This window comes from Dendropsophus ebraccatus, chromosome 5 (assembly GCF_027789765.1).
Source record: "Dendropsophus ebraccatus isolate aDenEbr1 chromosome 5, aDenEbr1.pat, whole genome shotgun sequence".
In the NCBI taxonomy this organism is placed as follows: domain Eukaryota; kingdom Metazoa; phylum Chordata; class Amphibia; order Anura; family Hylidae; genus Dendropsophus; species Dendropsophus ebraccatus.
The window spans coordinates 70,293,539-70,319,708 of NC_091458.1; the positions used below are offsets into that span (position 1 = coordinate 70,293,539).

A 26,170-nucleotide genomic window follows, 5' to 3' on the forward strand; every position below is an offset into this window, starting at 1 on the left:
AAAAACGTTACCAGAGGTGTGAACCTAGACAAATAAGTACTTACTGATCACATGATCACTATTCTATAGTACATACATAGTGGGAGTGATTAAAGCGACTCTGTACCCACCAACCCACTAGTACCATCCGTTTGATCAGAGTACTGTAAATCCTTACCGCTCGTGTCTTATAAAATAAGCAAAAAAGGTAAAAAATTATCTTTTAATTTGCAGTGCTGTGTCATACTGGCATGGCCCAGAGTGTCTGTGATGCCTCTTCTTTCTTCCTCCCCACCCTCTTCATCATTAGGAACACCCCAAGGCAGTATTTATAGCCATCACTCCTCTAAACAGTGCACCTAAAGCTAAAGCTTTGACTGACCAGGCATGATGGGAGTTGCGGTTTTGCAACAGCTGGAGGTTCCCTACCCCTGCTCTAAACAATAACAGCACTTATACATGAGGCCAATTTAGCACTATGTGGCAACACTACCTGATTATAGTACATAGGAGTAATGAATATATTACATTCCCATCTTCTGCTCTGTACAGGTTGGAACAAGAGATCAATCTGACCGGATTCGCACTTACAACTTTACTCAGGACAGATTGACAGACCACAGGATTACATATGAGATCCGTAACTTAAGGGTGTGTACTATATATTTTGAATGCTGAAGAATTTATATTATTTATGTACAATTTTTTTATATATTTTAACTGGTGTCATATGTATATATAAGGTTGTGATGTGCTCCTTTCCTGTGTGTGTCTGTGTATATATGCATATGTGTTTAAGTGTATGTCTATCTATCTATCTATCTATCTATCTATCTGCTAAGCCCACTCTATACACAGCAGGTGCTGACTGCTATCAGTCAGCCTCTGATTCTGGTGATTTAACTTAATAGTGCGGCATCTAGGTGGTTATATTACAGGTGCCGGTTATGTAAGGGTTCAGCACCCTGCAACGCAATTGTGGGGAGGCCCTCTGTGGCAATGTAAGATCTACTCTTACACTTCATCAAAGATCTGACAGTACACTACAGTAGTACAAGAGTATTGTGATATGTACTGTACAAGCAGCCAAAAGATTAAAGGAGAAGTCCAGCGAAAATTTTTATTAAAGTATTGTGATTGCCCCCCCAAAAGTTATACAAATTACCAATATACACTTATTATGGGAAATGCACATAAAAAGTGCTTTTTTCCCTGCCCTTACTACTGCATCAAGGCTTCACTTCCTGGATAAAATAGTGATGTCACGACCCGACTCCCAGAGCTGTGCGGGCTGTGGCTGCTGGAGAGGATGATGGCAGAGGGACACTGAGGGACACAGGGCACTGGAGGGACACTGAGCATAATCCTCTGCAGCAGCCACAGCCCTTTAATAAAAAAAAAATTGCCAGACTTCTCCTTTGTTTATTTTTTAAAAATATAAAGTTTTTAAAAATATAAAGTGTACCTCCAGTGATTATTGAAAATTGCACCACTATGCACAGCACTCATTTTTTTCATATACATCCCTTTTGAATGTGCTGCCGGAAAGTGCTTCTGAGTGACGATTCCCTCTGACGTTTACAACTATGCATTTGGAGACAGGGCTTTCCGGGAAGGATGGTTGGAAAAAAATGGGCCCACAGTGACACCCTCTGTGAGCAAGTCCCCTATTATAAACATTACAGTAGACTTACAAAAAGTAATCATCCACACTAGGTCCACACTACGTTTTTGATGGGAAAAAACGGATGCAGTTGTGAGCATCCATTTTGATCCGTTTTTCCATTAACTTCCATTATAAAAAAATTGGATTTTTTAACGTACACAAAAGTAAGGTCAGCTACTTTTTTGCGTACGTTACGTCAATGGAAAAACAGATCAAAACGTATGCACACAACTGCATTTCTTTTTTTTAATCGGTTTTTCGTCTTTTTTTTTTTTTTTTTGCAAAAACAGATGAAAAAAAAAACGGATTGCAAAACCGTAGTGTGGACCCAGCCTATAAGTTGGGTTCACACTACGTATATTTCAGTCAGTATTGTGGTCCTCATATTGCAACCAAAACCAGGAGTGGATTGAAAACAAAGAAAGGATCTGTTCACACAATGTTGAAATTGAGTGGATGGCCGTCATTTAATGGCAAATATTTGCTGTTATTTTAAAACAACAGCTGTTATATTAAAATAATGGCCGTTATTTACTGTTATATGGCGGCCATCCACTCAATTTCACCATTGTTTGGACAGATCCTTTTTGTGTTTTTAATCCACTCCTGGTTTTGGTTGCAATATGAGGACCACAATACTGACTGAAATATACGTAGTGTGAACCCAGCCAAAATGTGTATGCATTACCACTCATCTTGTATTAGGTGTATTCTCACAAGTGATGTTCATTCCATTTGTTGTTACAGGAATTCTTAAGTGGAGAGGAACTGCTGGATAATCTGATAGATAGAATCCACCATGCAGCTGATGCAGAGGCTTTACTTGAGGTTATAAAAGGACATTCTTCAAGAATGACAAATCTATGATCCACATGTATGTTAGTAGGAGAGCAAAATCTGAAGTCAGGTCTGCGCAAGCTCACCCATTATTACTTTGGTAAAAGTGGATCCACAGTTATTTGAATAATTTTTTTCTGTGTACTAAAATAAAATACTGTATTTTTGTATAATGTTTTTTTTAATTAAGTATTCCATTCAGGCATATTAATGTAGCTGTCTTCTCCAGGCTAATTCTTACATTGCATACTTCTGGGGTTCCTATCTGAGAACAATAATCTGAGGCTCAGAGTGTGACACAAATGTAGCTATACACATGAGATCACTGGGATCTTGGGAGAGTGAGAGAATGCCTTTTGTGGTAGTGGCATGGTGATGTAATGTTCTGCTAAGAGGTTTTTGTCTAGTGCGCTCCTAACGTTACCTTATTTTTTTAACCTAAAGAAATGGAAGAATAAGCAGCTGACTGCCAGTTAGTCACTCTATAATGTGCAATCAAAAACAAAGATTTCACTTAGAGGGGTTATCGACATAAGAGCGAAAAAATTAAATCTAGCTGGTCTTACTCACCAAGTCCCCCTGAGTATTTTGTCTTCTGTCTTTCTAGCTGCTGACACTCCTGAGTTACAAGTTTTTTTTTAAAGCCGATCTATAACCAAGATAGAAAAACTACATTTCCCATCATGCATCTCTCTGGTTTATTTGCATACTCGCCCCCTTAGCTTTCTTTCTTGCCCACTGCTGTCATTACTCTTGCACAGTAAACACAGGACTGTTTTTTTCGACTGATTTAGCATCACATCATCCCAATATGTATTCCATACTAGCAGATGATGTAGCAGAGCTGATGCGCGCATGGTGTAGCTATGTGCTGCATAATAGGCATCTATTTACCGGGGGTGGGAATGTAGTGTAGGTTTAGATCTCTGCTTGCTGACTGTGAATGAAAACATTCTAGTTCCTTCCAGACTCTAAGAACCTCCATAACACTTACAATATACAGAGCTGTGACACAAAGACAGGTACATATGCCTGCATTCACTGACATCAAGCAGAGATAGAACTATACCTTTTCATTTTACCGAAATTTAGGCTCAGAGACACATGTAAGTCTATGGAAGCGGCACAGGTGCATGAAGATGATGCAGATAATGCCCTTGGGGTCGGGTTAACAAGTCAATTGACAGCTAACCTGGGCCCCAGAGAGGAGATCACATGTCCTGTGACTACAAAGGGATGGCGAAGAGGGAGCTGTGCGTGGTCAGAGTGGACCAGAGTAGAGTTTTTAGACATCATGAGCGGATAAAAGTGAGAACAAAACAGGGAAAGGGTGCAAGATAGGTTATACATGTATATTAGACACAGTGCGGTATTGGGTAGGGGGATCATTTAGAATATTGTTTTTGTTACTTGGATAACCCCTTTAAAATCGCTTAAAAAAAACCTTCCAAAAGTATATAAACTGTAAAATGTGGAGGGTATACTTGTTTCTTCACTATAGCTCATTTTTAACGTCTGTACAGTACTTTTAAAATTAAAAATAAATAATTAAAAAAATGAATGTAGAAGTGCACCCCTTTAAGATCACTGCCATCTAAGTGTGTGGGCAACGTGGATACATTAGCAAATCTTTAGGTACATACAGTTTCACTAGATCAATCTGTAATACAATGGTAGCACACAGTACTGGCCCTGTTTCTTACTCCTTCCTTCTGAGACCCCAAGCAGAGCACCCACCCTGACAAAGGTGACCCCACCACTCAAAATGCACCCCAAACCACCATTAGCAAAATCTTGACAGTCAAACTGGTGAAAAGAATACAAACAGAAGTCCCTCTGACGCACCTTGCTTTAGTAGATTGATAGCCCTATAATGATTTGGATAACTACATTTAGTAGAAGACCACCACCAACCCTGATGACATGGACCCTAGTTGCGTCCCAGGAGTGATGCAATGTAAAACAAATGTTTTATTGTTGGAGCAAAATTTATTAACATTCAGATCTGAAAGGGAACATAGTTTCTACACTATCTGAAGGTTTGAAAACAATGGCAACAAAATACGGTAGTCAAAACATTTCAATTTATTCTTTATCGAGTACCAGAAATACACGTATGGTCACAAGTAACTGATTAGCAAAAACAGTAGAGGGCTTCAAAACCGACCTAGACAAGTTCTTAGACCAAAATAATATCACCCCTTCCCCTTCCCTGTATCCATCCCCTCCTTGGTCGAACTTGATGGACATGTGTCTTTTTTCAACCGTATTAACTATATGTAATCTCAGATTACCCTCCGGGCTGTACACAGTGTATAAACAGCAGGCCAGGGATGTTGTTGGGAGGGGGAGAAGGAGGTTGAGAGCAGAGACGAGCTGAACAGCTCAAAAAGAGATTTTTGTGTTTTCAGCAGAAAGCAGCAGCTCAAACCTCAAAGCTTAAAGGAGACAGATAAGGTGATGACATGTATGGAATGAATTGTTAGTCTCCAGGAGGAGGGATGATTCAACATACATTTACATGTACCTAACCAGATAACCCCTTTAATGGTTGTGTGAGGAATGTTCTGTTATGCTAAATGCACTTGGGCCCACAAATCAACAAGATCCAGTGCTGGCAGCAGGGCTGTATTTGCCACTAGGCACCCATGTGCCTAGGGGGTAGCCTTGGCGGAGGGGGGGGATAGGAGTGGGGTTTAGCTTGTAACTAAAAGCAACTCCTGCTTCTGGCTGATACTTTCACTAACTATAAACGCTAAGGCTGGGTTCACACTACGTATATTTCAGGCAGTATTTGGTCCTCTTGTCAGGTCCTCATAGCAACCAAAACCAGTAGTGGATTAAAAACACAGAAAGGATATGTTCACACAATGTTGAAACTGAGTGGATGGCCGCCATATAACAGTAAATAACGGCCATTATTTCAATATAACAGCCGTTGTTTTAAAATAACAGCAAATATTTGCCATTAAATGGCGGCCATCCACTCAATTTCAACATTGTGTGAACAGATCCTTTGTTTTTTTTAATCCACTCCTGGTTTTGGTTGCTATACAGCCTCAAATATACGTAGTGTGAACCCAGCCTTAGGCTGCGTTCACACTACGTATATTTCAGTCAGTATATTTCAGTCAGTATTGCAACCAAAACCAGGAGTGGATTAATAACACAGAAAGGATCTGTTCACACAATGTTGAAATTGAGTGGATGGCCGCCATTTAACAGTTAATAACTGCCATTATTTCAATATAACAGCCATTGTTCTAAAATAACAGCAGCAAATATTTGCCATTAAATGGCGGCCATCCACTCAATTTCAACATTGTGTGAACAGATCCTTTCTGTGTTTTTAATCCACTCCTGGTTTTGGTTGCAATATGAGGACCACAATACTGACTGAAATATACTGACTGAAATATACATATACTGACTAAAATATACGTAGTGTGAACGCAGCCTCAGGCTGCATTCCCACTGTTCCCCTCATTAGTGGAGCAGACAGCCTGTTGCACCAATGAAGAGGGGGAACTACTCCCTACTAGGGATGCACGATGCACCGAAATATCGATACTACTATCGATATTTCGGGCAAAAAAAACGATTCGGTACCAGGATTTCCTGGTATCGATACTTTATATTAAGCTGCCTAATAACGCAGCTTAACATAAAGTATAGAGCAGAGAACACGGCCGGCGACTAGCAGAGCGCCGGCCATGTTCTCTGTGTGCCGCCCCCGGCCCCCTGCCGTCACTTCCTCCTCCTCTGCCCGCCCCTTCCTCCGCTCACTGCAGTGAGAAGTTATAGCCGGCACACAGCGATCGCATGTGCCGGCTATATAACTGTGCAGAAGCCGCTGTCACAACTGACAGCGGCATCTGACCCATCCTGAGCCTCTCCAGAAGCAGTGGGGGTCGGCTACTATGTGTAACAGACCCCCGCTGCTAATGACCCGCAGCCCGTCACACCGCAGCCTCCCGTCCCCCCTGTCATGCAGCCGGTGTGAGGAGCTGCGTCTAGGGCTGCACTCAGTGTGAGGTTGGTGAGACTGACTGATGCCGGCTTGCCCTCCGTCCATCTGCAGAGCTGTTCCTATGCATATTCATGTATGCACACTCTGGGTGGCTGCGCTTCCTGACCGGCCTGAGTGTGCACACATGAATATGCACGGAGGAACGGAGGCCTGACAGCTGGGAGCTTCCCGGAGCTGAGGGGAGGGGGGATTTGTAAAGGGAGCTAATTTAAGGTGGAACAGACAGCCTGAATCTTGGCCAGCAGCAAAGGTTAATCTTCCTGCTGGCCGAGGTTCAGGTTGTCTGTTCCACCTTAAACTCCCTTTACAAATCCCCCCTCCCCTCTGCTTTGACAAGCCTCATGCTTTGAGTGGTACCGCAGTGAGAGTAGGGGATGTGTGCAGACATTGCAAACATCCCTGCCCTCTGGTGTGCCCCCCCCCACATTCCTGCCCTCTGGTGTGCCCCCCCCCACATTCCTGCCCTCTAGTGTGCCCCTAACATTCCTGCCCTTACACCCCTGCCCTCTGACAGGAACTGACCTGCCAGGCAGAGTAACCCTCTCTTGTCTGTCCAGACCTGGCAGCCTTCACCAGCTCCCTGCAGTGTGGGGGTTGTAGTCTGTACCCAGTGGCGGATTAAATGTACCCTGGGCTGTTCACCCAACCTGGATCCCCCCCCCCGTCAATCCGCCCACTACTGCCCCCCCCCCCATGCTGTCCCCAATAAACACAATGTTTGGTCCCTTGCTGCACAGAGGATGTCAGGAGAGGAGGGGGCTGATCTTATAGGGGAGGTCACAGCAGCACAGAGAATGACAGGAGAGGAGGGGGCTGATCTTATAGGGGAGGTCACAGCAGCACAGAGAATGTCAGCAGAGGAGGGGGCTGATCTTATAGGGGAGGTCACAGCAGCACAGAGGATGTCAGGAGAGGAGGGGGCTGATCTTATAGGGGAGGTCACAGCGTCACAGCAGCACAGAGAATGTCAGGAGAGGAGGGGGCTGATCTTATAGGGAGGTCACAGCAGCACAGAGGATGTCAGGAGAGGAGGGGGCTGATCTTATAGGAGAGGTTGCAGGGTCCCAGCAGCACAAAGGATGTCAGGAAAGGAGGGTGCTGATCTTATAGGAGAGGTCACAGCAGCACAGAGGATGTCAGGAGATGAGGGTGCTGATCTTATAGGGGAGGTCACAGCAGCACAGAGGATGTCAGGAGAGGAGTGTGCTGATCGATAGGGGAGGTCACAGCAGCACAGAGGATGTCAGGAAAGGAGGGGGCTGATCGATAGGAGAGGTCACAGCAGCACAGAGGATGTCAGGAGAGGAGGGGTCTGATCTTATAGGGGAGGTCACAGCGTCCCAGCAGCACAGAGGATGTCAGGAGAGGAGGGTGCTGATCTATAGGGGAGGTCACAGCAGCACAGAGGATGTCAGGAGAGGAAGGAGTGTGCTGTTCTTATGAGAGGTCACAGCAGCACAGAGGATGTCAGGAAAGGAGTGTGCTGATCTATAGAGGAGGTCACAGCAGCACAGAGGATGTCAGGAGAGGAGTGTGCTGATCTATGGGGAGGTCACAGCAGCACAGAGGATGTCAGGAGAGGAGTGTGCTGATCTATAGGGGACGTCACAACAGCACAGAGGATGTCAGGAGAGGAGTGTGCTGATCTATGGGGAGGTCACAGCAGCACAGAGGATGTCAGGAGAGGAGGGGGCTGATCTTATAAGGGGGGGGTTGTATTTTTTTTCGAGGTATCGAACTGGTATTGAGTATCGAACTAAAAAATCAAGTATTGGTATCGAACTCAAAATTCTGGTATCGTGACATCACTACTCCCTACTCCCACCAACCAAAGAAGGAAAGGAGCACTGCTGCCGCCATATGGACCAGTATCTGGGGAGGGGGCTGGGGGGTTTACTGAGGCTGAGCAAAAAACACATATTGTATGATTCCTGCCCAGTTTACAAGCAAGGGGTAACCCCTTTGGAGCCAGACCGTCCCCCACCTTCTGTGAGTTGTGCCCAGGAGGGGGGGGGGGGGTTATGTTACATAACCCCTTCTCTCCTGGGCCAGGTACAGTGCACTGAGGTAACTGTCTGCTATCATGTCGGTTAGCTAGCTGCTGATACAGGCCATCATGTGATTGATGAATGAACGGACACTTCCCTGCCCAACTAGCCTGGACTGTAGACAGTGACCTGGATGAACTGTGTAAGTGCCAATAACACTTATTGTTTGATGTCCCTTAACCCCTTAACGACATCGGGCGTAAACTTACGCCCTTGCGCCCTGGGACTTGGCGCATCAGGGCGTAAATTTACGCCCGATGTTTCCCCGATCGCTGCGTGTTCGCACACAGCGATCGGGGAAGATGGCCTGCTATAAATCATAGCAGGCCATCTTAGCTAATTAGCTGGTTAACACCCCCCGTGCTTACGATCGCCGCTATAGGCTGATCAATTCAGATCAGCCAATAGCGGCGATCGGAACCTTTCCGGGTCATCGGTGACCCGATGACCCGGAAAAAAATGGCGGTCGGTGCTGTCCGAGGACGGCACCGACCGCCATTACTGTAAAAAGTAATAGTGGTCACCGTGCCACCGGCCCGATCGCCGTGAACGGCTGTCCGGTACCGGCCGGCCTTCACGGCGATTGGGCCGGTGGCACGGCGATCAGAGTCCCACAAAATAGTAAATACCTGCCCTGGACCCCTCAGCTAGGTAGCCGAGGGGTCCATAGCAGGTATTTGTACATTACTCACCTGTCCCGGGCTCCTGATCGGCGTCTTCCGGGTTCGCGGCGTCCTCGTGTTCGTTCGGGTCTTCGGCTTCCTCCGTGACGTCACGTTCGGCTTCTCTCGGCTATTTTCGGCTCCAGCGTCGGCTTTTTCCGTATTTTGCGCTCTGCTGCCCTCTAGCGGCTGATATGTGTAATACACTTATCAGCAGCTACAGGGATGTTCAGAATGTAGAAAAAGGTTTTTTTTGTTTTTTTTTCAAATTTTTTTTTCTATTTTCCGCACCCTATCGCCGCTGAGTGTTAATCAGCATCGCACGAAAGTGCGCTGCTAATCAGCAACTCCTGCTTTTTGGCATAGGGTGTTTTTTTTCTATATCCTACTGCCACGGTCTGCTGATAAGTGCCGCACATAAGTGCAGCATTTATCAGCAACTCCTTTGTTGGCGTAGGTTTTTTTTTTTATACTTACTGTAAAAAAACACGTAAAAAACACTACATTACACCACACTACATTGAATAAAGTTTGACACTACACCACTACATACCCCATATACTAGTCCCCGTATAAAGATGGCCCCCAGGGTGTTTTCGGCGTCAGAGGGATACGTTATTGCCTCCGACACCGAAACAGCCAGTGAGGATGAATGGGGGGATCCTTCTTTCCTCCATTCATCCTCATCATCCTCATCATCCAGTGACGTGTCTGGGGGTAGCGTAGCGTACGCTGCCCCCCAGACACGTCTTTTCTGCCAGTACCGTCCCAATAAGAGATGACGGTATGGTGTGAAATTCTACAAACTCTGTGAGAATACCTCTGGGTACACTTACAGATTTAGGGTACGTGCATACTGCGGAGTGGTGAAGGATAACCCTTCGTGCATTCCGCAGCTGGCACCCGCTGGCGGACTGATGCGGGCGCGTGTCTCCGCCCGTGTCATAGACTCCATGTTATGCATGGGCAGATTCCATCGTCCGTCCAAAGAAAGAACACGTTGGATGGAGAGCGGAATCCGCCCGTGCATAGAATGGAGTCTATGAAACGGACGGAGACGCGCGCCCGCATCAGTCTGCCGGTGGGTGCCAGCTGCGGAATGCACAAAGGGTTATCCTTCGCCATTCCGCAGTGTGCACGTACCCTTAGAGTGTATGTAGGAAGGGACACCCGAATCCAGCCCCCAGATGCCCCCTCCCCCCCCATCCTCGGAACAAGTGGGAAGATCGTCCGGGAACTGATTTTCCCACTGCTAGATAAAGGTTACCACCTGTACGGGGATAACTTTTATACCAGCACCCCCTCTTCCGGTCCCTCGCTGCCCTGTAGCTTGCGGCACGATCCGAACATATCAGAAGTAGTAATAGCGCCCTAATATTTAGCAGCCATGGAGCGGACCCAGCGCTTCTGGATATGAAGGACCCCGGATCGCACCAGGACAACATTTTCCAGGTGACGTCCCCCACACTGGAGAAAGGGAGACCCCAGAAGAAGTGCAGAGTGTGGGGTAACAGGGGGATCAGGAAGGACAACATTTTCCAGTGTGACACCTGTCCTGATCACCCCGGCCTCTGCATACTGGATCGCTCCAAGGCGCACCACACGTCACTGGGGTTCTACATTATCTAAATTCTGTCCCTTATTCCTATTTCAGGGGTCACGTTGGTCCCTGGATTATTCTGATCGCCAATATGGAGTCGGGAAGGAATTTTCCCCTGTGATGAGGCTACTGTCGTCTGCCTTACGAGGGTTTTTGCCTTCCTCTGGGTCAACACAGGTTGAGTTTGATGGACACCTGTCATTTCCAACCTTATAAACTAATAATTGCCCTAATACCCCCAAATAAATTAGAATTGTCCCTTTTCCCCAGCTAAGTAGGTATGGCCGCCATTCCCATTAGAGGATGCCATGATGCAATTACAAAGCCTCTGTGCGGCCAGGACAGTAGAAACCCCCCACAAGTGACCCCATTCTGGAAACTACACCCGATAAGGAATCTAACAAGGGGGGCAGCGGGGATATGGCCCCCTGGTGACGGCCACATTTGGGACGTGAAAATGAAAAAAAAATTATTTTTTATTTTCTCGGCACATGTTCTACGTAAGTGCCCGTCACCAGTGGGGTCCATATGCTCACTGCACCCCTTGTTAGATTCCTTATGGGGTGTAGTTTCCAGAATGGGGTCACTTGTCGGGGGTTTCTACTGTCCTGGCAGCACAGGAGCTTTGTAATTGCGACATGGCCTCCATCCTCCATTCCAGTCTCTAAATGGCGCTCTGTCCCTTTGGTGGCTTGCCCTGTGCCCATATGGCACATTATGCCCACATGTGGGGTATTTTCGTACTCAGGGGAAACTACCCTACACGTTTTGTGTTCATTTTCTTTTTTAACCCCTGGTGGAAATGGAAAAAAATCAAGGCTGGACCAACATTTAGTATAATTTTTGTAAAATTTTTACTCTAAATCATTAATCTTGTCATGATTTTTTCATTTTCACAAGGGGTTAAAAGATAAAAAAAAAACATTTAATGTGTAGCGCAATTTCCCCTGAGTACGGAAATACCCGACATGTGGACATAAAGCGCCATTCGGGTGCAGGGTAAGCCTCCGAAGGGACGGAGCGCCATTTGGTTTTTGAAGGCTGGATTTGGATGGAATGGATTTTGAGGGGCCATGTTGCATTCAAAAGGCCCCTGTGTTGCCAAGACAGTTGAAACCCCCATAAGTGACCCCATTATGGAAACTGCACCCCTCAGGGAATGTAACAAGGGGTGTAGTGAGCATATGGACCCCACTGGTGACGGGCACAAATGTGGAACAATGTGGCGTGAAAATGAAATATTACATTTGTTACACTATAATGTTGGTTTATCCTTGAATTTATCATTTTCACAAGGGGTTAAAAGAGGGGAAAAAAACAAAATGTGTAGAGCAATTTCCCCCGAGTCCGTAAATACCCCACATGTGGACATAAAGCGCCATGTGGGTGCATGGCAAGCCTCCCAAGGGAAGGAGCGCCATTTGGATTTTGGAGGTTGGATTTGGCTAGAATGGATGATGAACGCCATGTCGCATTTACAGAGCCCTCGTGCTGCCAAAACACTGGAAACCCCCCACAAGTGACCCCATTCTGGAAACTGCACCCCTCAGGGAATCTAACAAGGGGTGCAGTGAGGATATGGACCCCTTGATGACGGGCACATTTGTGCCATGAAAGTGAAAAAATGAAATTTTTTACTTTTACGTCACATTGTTCCACATTTGTGCCCGTCACCAGTGGGGTCCATATGCTCACTGCCCCCCTTGTTAGATTCCTTGAGGGGTGTAGTTTCCAGAATGGGGTCACTTGTGGGGGGTTTCCAGTGTCTTGGCAGCACGAGGGCTCTGTAAATGCGACATGGCCCTTGAAATCCTTTTCAGTGAAATTCAGCTTCCAAAAGTCAATTGGCGCTCCTTCCCTTTGGAGGCTCGTCCTGCGCCCCCTTGGCACTTTATCGCCACATGTGGGGTATTTCCGTACTCGGGAGAAACTGCGCTACACATTTTGTGTCTTTTTTTGCCTCTTATCCCTTTAAGAAAATGAAAAATTGAAGGCTAGAACAACGTTTTAGTGTAAAAGATAAATTTTTCTTTTTTCACGCCATATTGTTCGGAAAATCTGTGAAGCACCTGTGGGGTCCAGATGCTCACCGCACCCCTTGTTACATTCCTTGAGGGGTGTAGTTTTCTAAATGGTGTCCCTTTAGGGGTGTTTTTTAGGTTTTGGCACCCCAGAGCCTCTGCCAACCTGAAGTGGTACAGTCAAAAATGACCAAATATAACGGAGGCGTTGAAATTCACTAGGCGCTCCTTTATATCTGAGGCTTGTGGTTGCGTCAAATAGCGCAATAGGGCCACATATGGGGTATTTCTATAAACTGCAGAAACGGGACAATAATTATTGGGGTGCATTTCTCTGGTAATAGGTTTATAATTATGAAAAATATTGGATTACAATAAAATCTCTGCACAGAAAATTAAAATTTTCAAATTCCTTACACACTTAGCTTTTATTTCTGTGACTCCCCTAAAGGGTTAAAACACTTTCTGGATATGCTTTTGCAGAGTTTAGGGGGTGCAGTTTCTGAAATGGGGTGCTTCGTGGGGCTTTCTAATATACAGGCCCCTCAAATACACTTTAAACCTGAACAGGTCCCTAAAAATATCTGATTTTGAAATTTTACTGAAAATTTGGAAATTTGCTGCTAATGTTTTAAGCTTCCTATCGTCTAAAAAAAAAAGAAAGATTGTTTAATAAATGCCGCCAACATAAAGTAGACATGTTGCTAATGCTATTTAATATATAATTTATGTGGTATAACCACTTTCTGTATACGCAAAAAAGTTTCAAAGTTGGAAAAATGCATTTTTTCACATTTTTTCACATTATTTGGGTTTTTTTCATAAAGATTTGTTATGAGTATCGACTCCAATTTACCAGAAATGTAAAGTACAATATGTCACGAGAAAACAATCTCAGAATCAGCCGGATAGGTAAAAGCATCCCGAAGTTATTAATGAATAAAGTGACACTGGTCATATTCATAAAATTTGTCTCTGTCATTAAGGCCATTTCAGGCTCTGTCCTTAAGGGGATAAAATCAGTGTAAGAAAACGCATTGTTTTGGGGGAATAGGTAAATTACTTCCATTACTACTACTACTCCTATTGGGCTGCTACGTTGCCATGATTGATCTGCAACATTGTGCCGCTACTGGTGACCAAATATTTAGTGTCAAACAAATCCAGTTTATTGTAATGCAGAAGAATGCGTGACCAAATATTTAAAGTGTAACTATAATTTTTTTTTTTTGTGCTGGTGGCAGGATACGCTGTCAAAATCCTGCCCCTATACTCCCTTTGGGTGGGTTCACACTACGGAATCTGCGCGGATAAATTCCGGTGGATTCCGTTGCTAGTACGTGCTCACAGCCGCGCGCCTTTCCGACGGCTACATAGACACCATTCTATGGGCGTGCCGTTTCCGATATCCGCCGAAAGAATTGACATGTCAATTCTTTCGCCGGAATGCAGAATCCGCCCGTGCATAGAATGGTGTCTATGGCACGGGTGGAGAGGCGCGCGGCCATGAGCGCGTACTAGCAACTGTGCCATGGTCCTTTTTTTTTTTTTGAACCGTGGCCTGGTTCCTATGAACACCGCCGGCCTATTAGCGGTCACCGGCCCAAGCTGAAGCACTGGAGGCAGGGTGGCCCACCCCCAGTGGCAGGGGCCGGTGACCGCTAATAGGCCGGCGCTGTTCATAGGAACTGGGCAACGGTTCAAAAAAAGGACTGCGGCACTGGTTTCCCCCGCGCTGGCGCCAATCTATTGATATGCTACACCTGATGGTACTGCTATAGAAAAGAAAAATGTTCTGAGCATACCAATAGTGTGTACCATCCCACAATAAGGTGACACGGCAAAAGTTTTTGCAAAACACAGGGACACTTTAGGGGGCGTCTGCCAACAGATTAGACTCCAAACTGCCTTATTGTGCATTATGGCCAATAAGGGGTCTCACTGACGGGAACCACTGCTGGCTTGAGACCCAAAGATCCTGTCTGAATGGAAGCTAGCTGTTGTAGTACATGGCTATCTATGTCTATATCAGACACGTCCTGGCACATTGATCGTCTTTCTTTGAGGGCAGCATGACAGGCCGTAGCCATTGGGGCATTTCCTATAGGGGATGACAAATTATGGAAGCAGCAGTGACAAATTTGAACTGGTGGACTGGGAGTGGAAGCTGGGAGGGATTGGGGAAGATGAGTATTATTATTTTTTTATTTATTGTGCCCTCAGCTATATTTTTTTTCCTGGACAATTCCTTCAAGCTGTTCATACACTGATAGAGACCTAAAATGGTATTCCTACCTGCAAATATATGTCTAACAGCACCTGCTTCACAGTCAGTAAGCTAGCTGAGTAAACTAACTACATGGCTCAGCTGCCTAGTCCTAATAAATGTCTACAAACCCAGCTTCTCTTAGTGGCACCCCACGTGACCCTGGCTGTCACGTGACTGTGATGACTGACAGCTTCGGCCGCCCATAGAGGAGCAGCCTTTAGTGGACAGTGACGTCACCAGGCACCGCCCTAGAAGGTCGGAAGTGAACGCTCTCCGTCTGGTGAAAGCTTCCGGGAAGCGGAAGCGGTATTCGCGGCACGGGGAATTACTATAGTCACGCCTCCCGTCATGTCTGGTTACGGCGTTTCAAGCTTCTTCTCAGGGCCGGAGCTGCTTGAGGACCCGGCTCACGCCTCATCCTTACTGGCGCAGCTCAAGTCTTTCTACGACGCCAGTCTCCTGTGTGACGTCACCATCCGCGTCCTGGGAGGGAGCTGTGAGGAGCCCGGCGGCGGCGGCGGTGCCGAGGACCCGGACAACAGCCGCAGCTTCCACTGCAACCGCAATGTGCTGTCAGCCGCCTGCCCGTACTTCCGGAGCATGTTCACCGGCGGCCTGTACGAGAGCAAACAGCAGCAGGTGACGCTGCACGACATGAGCCCGGAGTCCATGGCGCTCATCATCGAGTACTGCTACACGGGCCGAGTGACGGTGACCGAGGCCAACGTGCAGCGCCTGTATGCGGCCGCCGACATGCTGCAGCTGGAGTACATCCGCCAGGCGTGTGCCGGCTACCTGGCCAGGCGGCTGGACCTGCACAACTGCGCCGCCATCTTGCGCTTTGCGGACACCTTTGACCACTGCGAGCTGCGGAGCCGCGCTCTCTCCTTCATGGCGCGCCACTTTGAGCAGTTTGTGGCCAGTGAGGAGTTCTGTGAGATGAGCCTGGGCCAGCTGAAGCTGGTGCTGAGCATGGACAACCTGGACGTGGTGAGCGAGCGCTCGGTGTGCAGCGCTGCCCTGCGATGGCTGGAAGCCAACCCCAAGGAGCGGGCAGAGCTGTGCCCGGAGGTGCTGGGCTGCGTACGCTGGCAGCACTTCACCGACAAGGACCAGGCCCATCTGGAAAGCCTCAAGTCCAGGCCATGGGTGCGCAAGCATTGCTTACCGTACCTGGACGCAGCACTGCAAGACAAAGATGGGAAAGCCGCTGGCCCCATGCAAGACAGCAGCCCCATGCGTAGGATCGGCATGCTGGCCAAGGAGATGGTCATTTTTTTCGGTCACCGCAAAGAACCCTTCTTGTGCTATGACCCTTACTCTGGAGACATCTACACCATGCCTTCCCCCCTCAGCAACCTTGCCCAAGGCAAGGCAGTGACCTCCTCGGCTGTATGCGTCTCCCCCGAGAATGACCTGTACTTGGCCACACAACCTGTCAAGCAGCTGTGGGTGTACAGCCCTGTTCAGAACAGCTGGCAGCTCCTGGCCGAGAGGTTGTTGTGTAGGGAGGGTATGGATGTGGCCTATTTAAATGGTTACGTGTACATTGTGGGCGGCCATGACCCGTCTTCTGGTGCCAAGATTAAAGATGTGGAGTGCTATAGTGTGCAGAGGAATCAGTGGACACTGGTGGCCCCCCTGCCTCACTCCTTCTACTCCTTTGAGTTGGTGACTGTCAATGACCGTCTGTATGCCATCAGTAATAAGAGGATGTTATGCTATGACCCTGCCTGCAACCAGTGGCTCAACTGTGCCTCAATGAAGCGATGCGACTTCCATGAAGCCTGTGTGTACAATGATGAAATTTACTGTATATGTGACATTCCTATAGTCAAAGTATACAATCCTGCCAGGGGAGAATGGCGGCGGATCAGTCCAATTCCCACCGAGGTTAATACTAACAATTACCAGATAGTGCACTATGGGTCCAAACTCCTCCTTATCTCCTGCACCATTGTACAGTGGAAGAAGAACCGTGTGACTGTTCACGAGTATGACGTGACTAATGACCGATGGGTAAATATCGGCACCATGTTGGGCCTTCTGCATTATGACTGCGGATTTATGTGCCTGTCCGCCCGAGTGTATCCGTCTTGCTTGGAGTCAGGGCAGAGCTTTATCACAGAAGAGGATGATGTACGGAGTGAGTCTAGTACTGACTGGATGGATGGCTTCAGCGAGCTGGACTCTGAGTCAGACAGTCTAAGCTCTTTTTCAGAGGATGAATGGCCAAGAGTATCTGTGGCAAGGCCGCGAATATATCTAGAAGGCTCTTTCGGCTCTTTGTAACCCATGGACACATTATTTGTATTTCCCTTTGAGATGTCCCTCAAGGTTCTCGAGCCAAACCATCTGCCTCTGAATCCGATATGCTGCACTACTTGAAACCTAGTTCCGTCATGAAGGATGGCCTCCCTCTTCACACAAGGGAACCTGTCAACAATTTAATGCTGCCTGAACCTTGTCATTCATGTGGTCCCCGGTGGCTTCTCGTTGCCTTTCTGACCTTTAGTAATTGATTCAAACATTGATTGATAGATCTCTCTCTGGATAGGGAGAGATCAATCAATCAAGACCAGCAGGGAGTGTAAGAGCCGCCAGGGGCTTCCATGATAACTGGTGGCTCCGGCAGCATGAATGTTATGACAGATTCCTTTTATGTTTAGTCCCTTTTTAGAGCTCTGACCTTGTGTTATGTGAATATTTTCACTTTTGTTGCGTATAAGTATTCTGCAATGTGTTTTGTTTTAAGGTAGGAATTGGTGATTGTTTTTGTAGTAGAGACCATGATAATAGTCAGGCAAAGATTTATTTTTTTTTTTTGGCACTTGAAAAATATTCTGTACTTTCACATATTAGTATTTCTGACTTGGTCTATAAGCCTGAGTGAATTTTAGGCATATTATTATACCTCACAGGCCAGATGCGATTGGTCATTTTTTTTACAGGATGTGTTTAAAGGAGCTTGATTAATATTCAGTATATTAAAGGGGTACTCCAGCAAAAAAAAAAAATCAAATCAACTGGTGTGAAAGTGCCAGAGATTTGTAATTTACTCCTATTAAACAATCTCATCTTCCAGTACTTATCAGTAGAGATGAACGAACCTGCCGAGGTTCGGGTTCGTATGAACCTGAACTTTTGGCTTCTGACTGCCGCTGCCTGCCGGCTCCGTGGAGAGGGTGGATACGGCCGGAGGACCGCCTAGAAAACTGGCTGTGGCTGTATCCCAGTTTTCCAGGCGGTCCTCCGGCTGTATCCACCCTCTCCATAGAGTGGGCAAACAGCGGGAATCAGAAGCCGAGAGATCAGATCATACGAACTCGAATCTCGGCAGGTTCACTCATCTCTGCTTATCAGCTGCTGTATGTCCTGCAGGAAGTTGTGTATTTCCAGTCTGACAGTGTTCTCTGCTGCACACCTATCCGAGACAGGAACTGTCCAGAGCTGTAGCAAATTTCAAAAGAAAACCCCTCCTGCTCTCCAGACTGGAAAGAATACATCCCTTCCTGCAGGACATACAGCAGCTAAGTACTGGAGGATTTGAGATGTCTTAATAAAAGTCAATTACAAATCTCTGGGACTTAGTGATTTGAAAGATTTTTCTTCTGGAGTACCCCTTTAAAGGGGTTGCCCAGTTTTTAGATAAACTTGGCTGCTTTCTACCAAAAACCGTGCAAAACCTGTCCGCAGGTTGTGTGCAATTCGTTCTCATTCTCTTCAGTACCACAAACAACCCATGCACAAATAGTTTTGTTCCTGGAAGAAAGCAGCCATGTTTTTCTTATGCTGGACAACTCATTGAAGGTTTGGAAAGGTTATAGTTTACAGTTTGTGAAAAACTGGTGCTTGCTCAGATATTTAAAACTAAACGGAAGTGTGGATATGCTGTGTTTTACGCACTTCTCTGTACAGCATGTTCTGTGGGCCCACTTTACACACAGGCTGCAGCATGGAGGACCTGACAGTTTAAAAAAAAAAAAAAAAAAAAATTTAATTTGTAGGTCAGGGTGTGCTGACTCTAAGGGTCTATTCACACTGAGTAAAACAGGTGGAATTCTGCACAAAGCTCCCGCCGCGGACTGCTCTTGGAATCCCGCCTGTGTCAGTGTGGCGCCTCACGTGTCTCTGCTCACTTGGGGCTCCGTGCAGAATTCAGCCTCTCTTACTCATTGTGAACAGACCCTTTCTCCCGATTCCTCTTCTCAAGATATGGATATTTTCATATTTGGTTGTATTTTTGCAACTTTTCCTGAATAGTCAGGTTGGTGTAAACTATATTTCGGAAAAGGCTGTAAAAGTGAGGTTAAAGGGGCTATCCAGCGCTAAAAAAAACATGGCCACTTTTACACCACTCTTGTCTCCAGGTCAGGTGTGGTTTACAATTAAGCTTCATTTGCCTCAATGGAACTGAGTTTCAAACCCCACCCAATCTGAAGACAAGAATGGTGCAAAAGTGGCCATGACTTTGTAGCACTGGATATTTCCTTTAAGGGGGTGTGAATTGGTTTGGTCCATGACTGTTTGGAAAACTGCAGATAGTCAACCAAATCTTAAAAACATGTATGAGTACACCAGGGGTTACAAAATTGTATAAGAAACTTTTTTCTTCCTTAATAACAGGTCCCTTTCAAGCAGATTAGTGCAGTCTCTTTGAACTGCTGTTACACAGACTGTTTGTAAGGCCGCCAAAGCTCTGATGCCAATGAACATGTAAATCTTACAGCATATGTTGTGTACTTGGTTGCATGTAGACAGTCTGTTCCTGCACTGGACTGTAACTTCAGTGTGATGCTCTACAACAAGTCAAGCTCCTGTCTTAAAGGGGTTGTCCATATTTTTTAAAAAAGGATGTTTTACCCCAAAAAGAACACCGTTCCTGTCCATGGGCTGCGTCTGGTGTTGCAGCATAGCTGCACTAAACATGTTGAAGGGTTGTCTAAGAGCTTTAAATATCCTGAATTAAAAAAATTACGGTTACATCCCAATTTTGTCCTGCAGCGATAACATCACATATGTCATTCACATGACAGCTGGAGTTTATTACTGGTTGATTTGCAGCAGGTGTTATGTATGAATGTGATGTCATCGCTGCAGATGTGATGTCATCGCTGCAGAATCGGTGAGGACTACCAGAGCAGCAGATGAGTGTAGTTCTGTTTTTATAATCCTGAGCAACCCCTTTAAATCCAGCTCTGAAGTTCTTGTTCTATTCAAAAAAAACCTAAAGGGGTACTAAGCAGTAAGTTATTAGTACAGGTGTTTGTGTGCCAGCTCAATTTTAAGTAGTTGTAGAGGAGTTTACTGATATGCCAAACGGAGTTACCTTTTTTCATTGTTTAGCACATGTAAGAAGTTCCTTTAATATGAAGCATCGGTGCTCATAGCTATATAATTTGTTAAATAGAATGAGCTTATTTCGGGCCATGAACCTATTGTCCCTACATTGTAAGTCTTCCCAAAGGGATTAGCTACAGATATTTTTATGTCTTATGCTCAGTTAAAGGAACTTTAAGGGGTATTCCCATCTTGGCTTTTTGGCCTCCTGGCCCCCTTAGGCTTGTTTGAGGTGGTCAAGAGGCTGAAAACAGCCAAAGCCGGTGAGTTAAACAGTTGGCATAACTCCCATTGACTTTAATAGGAGTTGCACAAACTGCGTAGCCCCGAGAGCTTACGCAGTTTACATAACTCCCAGGAGTTACGTTAACACTGTAGCTCACTCTGTGACAAGTATTTTGTTGTCTTAAGAATATTCTGTAATAGATTCTCAAGTTTTATACAACCATAGAAGTTTGTATATCTTATACAGAAAAAAGCAATATGATCAATACAAAGTGATCTTTCTTTTGTTTTATTTTTCTTTAATGTTACGTTGTAATACCTTTTATTAAAAGGAATTCTGTAGTGAGTAAAATTTTATTTTCCATTGGCACTTATACCTGTCTGCTGCTCCCCAAACTTTAGTACAAGGTTGTAAGATGCTGCAAAGATGCTCTTTCTACTGCAGGAGCAAGGGAGTGTGGCCTAAGGCTTGGTGTGCTTGTACATCCCATACTACTTCCTAGATATGACAGGTCAAAAATACAACAGGTCATTCACAACAATACATTCTAATATGTAATGTAACTGTTTAGTTCTGATCAAACAGCTGCCAGCTTCAGTAAACCTGAAAATACTACACCAGTGGTTTGTCAAAGTCGTGGCCCTCCAGCTTTTGCAAAACTAAAATTCTCATCGTGCCTGGACAGCCAAAGCTTCAGCTGACAGGGCCTGATGGGAATTGACACCTGTGCTCCACACATACTATTACTATCAGTGCTATGGATAATGTGTGCAGGTTTTCTGTGAATCCTTTTGTGGCTTATTGAAATTATTTTGGGAAAATATGAAAAATCTTGGGCACACTTTTAGTACTTTAGTTTGACTCTCATATAGAAGAAGCGCAGTAGCAGTGTTAGATATAGGACATGATAAAGGCTTTAAAACAAGCACATATCCTAAGGAAAAAAATCTAGAGCATGTCCTGAGAAAACTGAACACCTTGGTCATAAAAAAAAACAAACCTTTATTAAAAAACTAATTCTGTAGCTGTAGGGGTTAAAATAGGATAAACAACAAAAATGTACCTTTAAAATCAAAAGGTCTGTTAGAATTAAGAGAGGGGCTCACATTAAATGTATTTACGACTGAGCTGGTTAATTTTCCTTAGACCTTCCCTGTTGTTTATTGTTTTATGAACAGTGATGAGGAAGGGGAAAGCAGACGGAAGCTCCACTCTGCTGCTTAGCTTTTGATGTCCCCAATGCAGGCAGCGAAGCTTGTCAGCCAGGTCCTTCCGGCCTGCACGTTCCAAGGCGTCCTGGAGTATTTTGGTCTTGTTTAAATCGTTCCATGCTTTTCCATACCTGCCGTCACAGACACACAAACTCTGAGTTGCTGCTCTCATTTTACAATAATAAGGTTGTGTTCACACTGTTTGTGCAGTATGTCACAGCTAGCCATCTGCATCCCACTAAAGACCCTATTCCACCAACAGATCTGACAGATTATCTGCCAAAGATTTAAAGCCAAACCCAGGAGTGGATTTAAAAAGAGGAGAAATCCAGTCTTTCCTTCATGACCTGTTCTCTGTTTATAGTCTGTTCCTGGATTTGGCTTCAAATCATTGGCAGATAATTTTTCGTCAGATCTGTTAGTGGAATAGGGCCTTTAGCCAGGGTTGCTGATGTATACTGTAGCATACCGCAGCAGGCTCCATAAATATATGGCTTGAACATAGTGTGCTAGGGACCAGGGAGCATCTAGTTACATAATGGTACGGCTTGAGGTATAGGGCTGGGATCTTAGGGCCCTATTACACTGAATCAGGAAGCTAAGGCTCTGTGTAATAAAGACAACAAGGAGCTGTTCATAGGCTGATAGTTATTTTTCAACATGTTTAAAAAAAACACCGACCGCACATTTACTACATGTAATGGTGATGTATGGTGAATGGCTGATGAAAGGTATATAGAAAATAGTAAAGATTATACTTACCTGTCCATGCTTTCCCAGTGTCCTGCTGACTGCAGTTGCTGATGAAGCTGTCTCTGCAGTGAGCTGAGCAGCTTGTCACTGCAGAGACTGCTTCACCAGCAGCAGCAGGACATCGGGGAGCATGGACAGGTAAGAATAATCTTTATAATTTTCAGTATAAAGCTAGGGCTGAAAACCATGCCATACAGCCCTTGCTGTATTCTCAAGCCATGTAATAGGCTCTAGCAGATTGACACTCCCTTACTCCACCAGTTGGGCCATGCAATATGGCTCTTCCCAACCATATAAGATAGCTGGAGATGTGAAGGATTAATGGCAAGTTTCCATTTTTCCTATGCATTTAGGCAGTTCAAGTTTTACAGATAAACCTTTTTTTTTTTTTAATGCTTCACTGTCAATAACTACATCACAATACTGGTAGTTAATGGTATGAAAAAATTCTGATCTTCCAATGTGAAGAAAATTTCACCCAAATGTGAACCCAGCCTAAAGGTTATACAATAATAATGGCTCATTTCTAGTGTTGTGCAAAAAATGGAATTTCACTTTAAAATATCTGCTATAACTCCACTTGGGCATGTTATCTGTCTGAATATGGAGCAGCTGGACCTATGAGTGCATGTTAGAAAGAAAACAACTGCACTATCACTCCTTATCTAGGCACACAGGCAACTCTGATAAACAACACATGGTAGTTACCAACACTCCAGCATCTTCTGTGCTTGGACCTTCTTTTCCACAGACGCTGTTTGAAACTGTCTAATTTCTTGTCTGCTAAATCCAAGTTCTTGTGCAACTATTGTCCACTCAAAGCCCAGCTGATTCCCCAGGTCCTGGACAGACTTGAGGTTGATCACTGCGTCCTAAGGAATATTATATACAATGCATTAAAGAGAATGTATGGCTTAGAAGTGTTTTCACTGATCAGTGTCAGATATTCGAATGTTTTTTTAAAAAAATCTTATTTGTAGTATGTTATAGCAGCTGCCATCTTACCTAATCTGTTTTTACCATTTGGTGACCTACTTCACAGCAAACCTCATGGACTTGGGGGCCTTTTACGCGGCCCAGTGTTGGGCTGTGCAAGGATGCAAATGAGCATTGACTGGCGAGATACGTGCTTGGTTTCAGTGCCTTTACATGGCACAATAATCAAGTGACCAGGCCACATGAATGATCCTTGTATCATTTGCACAGCCACGGACAAGGACAGCACAGATATGCATATATCCATGCTGTCAGTTTCCAGATCACACATACAATGCATACATACCAAGTGCACTGCTGTGTGATCTGGCATCCTATTTTCTGGCAAATCATTCTGAAGAATGAGGCGGCCTGAAGATACTTCCGGTGGCTGGACAGCAAGATGTCAGATCACACAGCAATGCACTAAGTATGTATGCACTGCATTTTTAATCTAGAAACTGACAGCATGGATACCGTTTCCCAGAAAATAAATCATCCCCTGAAGACCCACTAGAGGTTTTGCTGAATTGCTAATTATAATGCCTTCCTCGAAAGTAAGACCTAGCAAAGTTTTTTTTGGAAGCCCGCCCGCCAAAGAGAACACAAGGGCAGGCAGCTGTGATTCTTTTTAGCCCACTGCTGTTGTCCTCTACCTTCACTGTCTGTTGCTGAGCAGTGGCATGCAGGACATGAAGACTGTTGCCATCCCCGTTGTCCCCTAACGCCAGATTTTCACACTGTATTCTTTGTATGGAACACATTTGTGAGCATGTTCTGTGGGCTCATTCCACAGAAGAGAGAGGCTAAGTAGTAACAGCTATTATATGATATCTATACACTGGTGTCACCTATCATTACTGTCTGATAAGCAGAGCACTGCTGGGAAATTAACTGTACATGATGTCATAATATATAGATAGTAAAATAGAAAATAAAGTGCTGCAGTCCTATTTTTTTTTTTAACCACCGCCACCTGTGCATGGTGCAGGGCTATTAACGAGCACTGGAGGCGGACTCTCTGGCCCCCAGTGTGATGATCTCCCCTCCCCTCTGTGACGAGGCTTTATTGATTCTAATGGAGCAGTGTCACAGAGTGGAGGGGGTCTTGTCACACTGGCCTCCAGTGCTCGGTAATAGACTCGCGCCATGCACAGGGGGCGGTGGTTAAAAAAAAAAGACCGCCTGGCCGATGTTTGGTAATAGACCAGTGCCATGTGCGGAAACTGGGCGGTTGATCAAAAAAAGGACCACAGTACCCCTGGGCTGGCGCCAGTCTGTTCATTTAAAAAAAAACATACTAGTTGTACAATGGCTTTAAATGTTTACCATAAAACATAATTTAAACAATAGGTCATTTTCTGATAACACATTCCCTTTAATCTCCTGAAGCAGTATGTACAGTGATGGTGTGTTTACACAGATTTATCTGACAGATCTTTGAAGCCAAAGCTAGGAACTATAAACAGGGAACAGGTCATAAAGGAAAGACTGAGATTTCTCCTCTTTTCAAATCCATTCCTGGCTTTGGCTTCCAAAATCTGTCAGATAAATCTCTATGTGTAAACGCACCATAAGAATGAGTGATGTATCAACAAAACGGCAATAACTCTCTCCAACTTGGACGCCAAATGAAAGCTGCAATACAAGGTACAGCTGCTACTACTATTCAGTGTACAGAAATGCAGTGTAAGGCTAGGCTATTAAAAAAATCCTGAAAATCCCCTTTAATATACTGAATATTGTTTCTTTAAGGCCTTTAACGATACTAAATGTATCACTTACCTCTTGAGCTTTATTGGGCATTGTAATATGGCTTTCACTTATGCATTTGCCAGAGCTCTTCAACTGTGAACAAATACCTAAAATTGCAAATTTGATTGTATAAAACTGATATTTTTTTTGCCATCATGATACTTTAAATCAGTTTTATGCGGTAAAGATTTCTTATGCTATTTAAACTGTTCCTGTCGTAATAACTTTCAAAATCTAAATTAACAGTAGCTGTGATATTAACCCCTTCGTGTCCCATGACATACCTTGTATGTCATGGCAGCGTGAGGGGAGTTCAGAGAGGGATCCAGCTCTGAATGGTGACGCTCCCGGATGCTATCTGCAGCCAGGGAGCGCCTCTACTAGCCGGCGCGGGTCTCGTTGCTGTGCCGGCTAATTAAGCATTTAAATGCAGCTGTCAAACCTGACAGCTGCATTTAAATGCTGTTCTCCCGGTGTCCCTGGTGTCTTGTGGGACGGATCTCCCCCCTGCTATGTGATTGCCGGGGGGAGATCTGTTCTTCTGCCCGGGCCGGGCCTCAGCGCCGCACTGACGCTGATCCCGGCTCGGCAATACGTTGCTATGGTCTGCAGCAGGCTAGAGCAATGTACCACTGTATCTCATTGATCATTGCTGTGTATACACACAGCATTGATCTCTATGAGAGATCAACGCTGTGTATATAGAAGCCCCCCAGGGGGACTTCGAGTTAATGTAAAAATAAAAGTAAAAATGTTTTTTTTATTAATAAAAAAAATCCCCTCTAATAAAAGTCCAAA

The 26,170-nt window shown here is 45.2% G+C and overlaps 3 protein-coding genes across 7 annotated transcripts in view; 2 read left to right on the forward strand and 1 right to left on the reverse strand.

The window, feature by feature from the left end:
* Positions 1-2,621, forward strand: part of MTRF1 (mitochondrial translation release factor 1) — a 51,819-nt gene extending 49,198 nt beyond the window's left edge. For all 5 annotated transcript variants that reach the window (XM_069970570.1, XM_069970568.1, XM_069970569.1 and 2 more), the window contains 2 exons: positions 532-630; positions 2,393-2,621. In XM_069970570.1, coding sequence (XP_069826671.1) covers positions 532-630; positions 2,393-2,512 — 219 coding nt within the window. In that variant the 3' untranslated portion in view covers positions 2,513-2,621. The remainder of the gene's footprint in view (positions 1-531; positions 631-2,392) is intronic.
* Positions 2,622-15,355: 12,734 nt separating this feature from the next.
* On the forward strand, positions 15,356-18,331 carry KBTBD7 (kelch repeat and BTB domain containing 7). The gene has a single exon (XM_069972312.1). It carries the CDS (start codon positions 15,461-15,463, stop codon positions 17,402-17,404), a length of 1,944 nt encoding a protein of 647 aa, XP_069828413.1. The 5' UTR covers positions 15,356-15,460; the 3' UTR covers positions 17,405-18,331.
* Positions 18,332-21,704: 3,373 nt separating this feature from the next.
* Positions 21,705-25,423, reverse strand: LOC138793644 (THO complex subunit 1-like). Its single transcript, XM_069972313.1, has 3 exons — positions 25,403-25,423; positions 23,351-23,514; positions 21,705-22,020 (listed from the first exon to the last, which is right to left on the reverse strand). The coding sequence occupies exons 1-3, from the start codon at positions 25,421-25,423 to the stop codon at positions 21,786-21,788; spliced, it is 420 nt and encodes a 139-aa protein (XP_069828414.1). The 3' UTR covers positions 21,705-21,785.
* Between the last annotated feature and the right edge of the window lie 747 nt (positions 25,424-26,170).